The following is a 4,127-nucleotide window of genomic DNA, read 5'->3' on the forward strand; positions in this document are numbered from 1 at the left end:
AGGAATTACTGAGAACACCCAATCAAAACTTTTCACACAGAGACTCTCAAGTACCTGTGCTTAGATCTCGAGGACCAGCTTTCCTAGTTCCTGTGGACTTCCCCAACAAGAATCTCAGAAATAAACGTGTTGAAGTCTTACCAACAAGAGTGGCAGCAGAATCAACATAAAGCACAAAGTGTTAATTATTCAGACTTAAGATTCAGAGGGAGCCCACTCGCTCCACACCAGAGGTGGCGCCCTAAGAGTAGCATATCCAGTAAGCCGCTCTTTCTTCACGCTGCATTCCTTGGTGACTGCGCAGTGACGTCCTCCTCAGAGCGTCAAAAGAGGGCGTGAACCCAGAGGAGCGGCGGTCTGGAGCTCTGTCGAAAGTGAACCCCTACTTCAGCAGAAGCAAGAAACAGGTCCAAGTTTCAGCCAGAGTCAAGGTAAGGAGGCAAATGAGACTGAGAAATTTCCAACATAGAGTACCTCCCACCGCCTACCCCTACCCCTCCTTGCCACCCGTCTCCCAACATTTCCACTAGGGAACAAGTGGTGTTCTCGTTACCACAGTCCTCACAGGAGCCATTCGTTAGGCTTGGATGACCTTAGATGAGAACTACGCTACCACCCCACCTCAGAAACAATAACCAGGAATTAATTTTTGATCTCTCTCCACCGAAAAGGAGCTTCAAGTTCTTCACAAGGGAGCTAGCGAGCGGCAACCCATTCTTAAAGATTTACCTCAGGAGATACCTTTGCTGTTTACTGCACTGTATCTCCTTTGCCCGCAAGTGCCCTTGTTTTAGTTATGGCCAGTCACAGAGACTAGTTTCCCCAGTCCATATTCTTCAACCCCACAAGATATGTCCTTGTTTTGAGGGTCTTTTTCCGTTTTTGCCAGCCTAGAAGATAGCCCTCCCTTCACAAGCCAAAGCGGAAGTGGGGGAAGGGCGGGGGGGGGGGGCACGGTGGCGGCATATAAGCTGCCTTTTTTGTTGTCTTTGCCAATGTTGGAGGTTTATGTTCCCAATCCACAAAACTCGTTGTTCACTCTCTGCTGTGGGATTTTGCATAAGAAAATCCACTATCACCAGTCTCACCCTTGTCCTCGGTCATTTTTTTTTCTCTTAAGATTTATTTCATGTAGACCAGGCTGGCCTCAAACTCACAGAGATCCACCTGCCTCATCCTCCCGAGTGTTGAGATTAAAGGCCTGCGTCTCCACCTCCCTGCTTTATTTCTTTTTTAATTATCTCTATCTTTATGTGGGTATATGCACATGAGTGCAATTGCAGGCAGAAGCCACAAGAGGGTGCTGGGTACCCTGGAGCCTAAGTTACTTGTGATTGTAATCCATACTCTTTGAGTGCTGAGAATGCAACTCGGATTTTCTGTATAAACAGTATGGACTCTTAACCACTGAATCATCTCTCAGATCCATTGTCATTAGTCTTAAGAAGTCCTGAGGAGAGTGGGCCAGTAGAGCTCCACACTCATTTTGCTTCTATGGTTGCTGGAATGAGACACTAAAGAAAGTTAGGGAGCAGAGGTAGGAAAAGCCCATGGTAAGAGAAAATGTAAGGAAACTTACTGAGGTGGAGATACCAGTGAAGATGACTTACATGTAGCTGGGACTCTCAAATACCTGTCAAGGTAAAGCTGCTTCCATTAAGCAAAAGGAGAAGCATGTTCCATAGGAAATTAAAAGACAGAACATTGAGTGAGTTCTGAAGGAATTAACGAGCCTAGATGAGTCAGGATGTTGATGCAAATCCCTGGCCTCAATCCTGAGTGTCCCCATGAAAATCTATTGGTCTGTTTCTACACAGGGATATGAGGAACTCAGTGTGGGAAGAGGGACCTCAAATCAGCATAGAGAAGAATCTTATATATGGCCAGAAATCAAGGCAAGGATGCAGAAGGACCTATTTAAGTCCTCCATTAATGACAGTCTGAATTGACAGGGTAGTTGTGATGGAAGAGCCACTGGTTTACTCCAGTTTTAGGAGGTAGTTATACTATAGTAGTGACAGGTTTTTTTTTTCTTGTAAAGAGGATGAACTAAATCTACACTAAAAGCCCTTCTGGATATTTCAGGTAGCCAACAAGAAGAATATTGTCTAAACAGAGACTAGAATTGCACAGAAATGGCAGCTTCAGAGTAGGGAAAGAAAGAGGCCTAACACTTTACAACTGGTAATATGAACTAGAGGAACTAAGAGGTTCTTGGGATCTCAAAACAGAAGTCCTCCACTGCCACCCCTGTTCATTAGCCCAGAACAAGAGACAAGACAGAGGAGTCCCAGTCTAAAAAAAGTTTGTCCCTTCTTACTCGGGGAATGAGCTTTGTATAACAGTAGCATGTTGAATTCCAAAAGCACTGCACTCATGGAAACCTGCAGAGGCAGCCTTAGTTTCAAACAAGGTTTTTGCTCTCTGATTAAAGTGTTCATATCATCTTCTGTTTCTTACAGCTGTTTTCATCACCAGCACCCTTCTAACATATTCTGTTCTTGTCCTTAGCCAGAGTCATCATGCCTCGTGGCCAGAAGAGTAAGCTCCATGCCCGAGAGAAACGCTCCCAGGCCCGAGGTGAGGCTCAGGCTTGCAGAGCTGCTCAGGAACCAGCAGAGGAAACTCTGGAGGCAGCAGAAGAGTCCTCAGCTGCCTCCCAGAGCCAGCCTGGGGCGGAGTCTTCAAGCACTCTAAAGGCTCCTCAAAAAGCAGCACCATCTGCCTCAACTGCTCTGAGTATTTCTTCCTCTGAATCAGATGAAAGTTTCTGTGAGGAAAATGATACATACGAAGAAGAATGTCCTCTTAAGGACAATCCTTACACCAGCTGCCCGCACCAAGATGTGATCGACAAAAAGGCGGTGGAGCTCTTAAAGTGCCTGCTCCACAACTACTATATGAAGCAGACTAGTAGCAAGGAAGAAATGCTGAAAGTTATCACCAAGAAGTATGAAAAGGACTTCCCTGAGATCTTCAGGAAGGCCTCTGAGAAGCTCGAGGAAGCCTTTGCAATGGAAGTGAGGGAAGTCAACTCCAGTGAGCCCTCCTACAACCTCATCAGCAAGCTGAAGCTTCCCAACAATGGGAGGATTCGTGCTGGCAAAGGATTACCCAAGACTGGTTTTCTGGTGAGTGTCCTGAGTATCATCTTTGTTAATGGCAATTGTGCCAGTGAAGAACACATGTGGAAAATCCTGAAGAAGAGGCAGATCTATCCAGGGAAGAGACACCGCATCTTTGGTGAGCCCCGGAAGCTCATGACCCAGTATTTTGTGAAGCTGAAGTACCTGGAGTACCGGCAGGTGGCCAACAGTGATCCTCCACGCTATGAGTTCCTGTGGGGTCCCCAAGCCTATGCTGAAATAAGCAAGATAAAAGTCCTGAAATTTTTGGCCAAGATCAACAAAACAACACCTAGTGCCATCGCTGACATTTACTTCAAGTCTTTGAAAAATGAGCAAGAACAAGCAGAAGCCCAAGATGAAGGTGGTTCTGATACCACTGGCTCTGCTGGTGGAGATTCCCCAGTAAAATTACCAGCAAGTTCTACCAAACCTTTTGATGTTTGAAGTTTTCCAGTCATTCAGATGAGGACATAAAGGATGAAAACAGTTTTCTTGAAAATTTGAAATAATTATACTGTTAGAAGGATGAAAAGATAGTCAAATCTAGTTTTTGTTCTCTGTTTTTACTATGTGGTTTGGTAAAGTTACCTGCAATTAAGTTTTATTCTTGACTTATAAAATAAATTTGATGGTATTAAATGAACATTAGTCAGAATTTGTTCTTACCAGCTATTCTCCAAATGTTCACTTAGCACACATACTTTATAAGTCACTGGTCAAACAAGGATGCTAAGATAAACTGTTAGCTTCTGCTTTTAGAATGTTTAAGTCTAAGAACTTCAGCTGAACCACTATGATGTTTAATTCCTCTTTATTAGTTAAGGAAGATTTTTAAAAACGAATGTGAATGAGGGTTTTTCTTATGAAAGCTATCAAGTGGAAATATACTGAATTAAGATTATGGGATGTTAGGAGGAAGATTAAATAACATAACAGGATATAATAATGGAATATATCATTTTCCTTGGTCTTGTAGGTGGTTGGAAAATTGTACTTGCA

At 43.8% G+C, this 4,127-nt stretch overlaps 1 protein-coding gene across 1 annotated transcript; it reads left to right on the forward strand.

Moving 5' to 3' along the window:
* Nucleotides 1–291: 291 nt before the first annotated feature.
* Nucleotides 292–3,734, forward strand: LOC148117416 (melanoma-associated antigen B4-like). Its single transcript, XM_087902845.1, has 2 exons — nt 292–431; nt 2,512–3,734. The coding sequence occupies exon 2, from the start codon at nt 2,523–2,525 to the stop codon at nt 3,570–3,572; it is 1,050 nt and encodes a 349-aa protein (XP_087758971.1). The 5' UTR covers nt 292–431; nt 2,512–2,522; the 3' UTR covers nt 3,573–3,734.
* Nucleotides 3,735–4,127: the final 393 nt, after the last annotated feature.

This window comes from Myodes glareolus, chromosome X (genome assembly GCF_982192425.1).
Source record: "Myodes glareolus chromosome X, mMyoGla1.1, whole genome shotgun sequence".
In the NCBI taxonomy this organism is placed as follows: Eukaryota; Metazoa; Chordata; class Mammalia; order Rodentia; family Cricetidae; genus Myodes; species Myodes glareolus.

Excerpts from the sequence above, each read along its gene's own strand:
- LOC148117416 (XM_087902845.1), top strand. The coding sequence starts at position 2,523 with ATGCCTCGTGGCCAGAAGAGTAAGCTCCATGCCCGAGAGAAACGCTCC.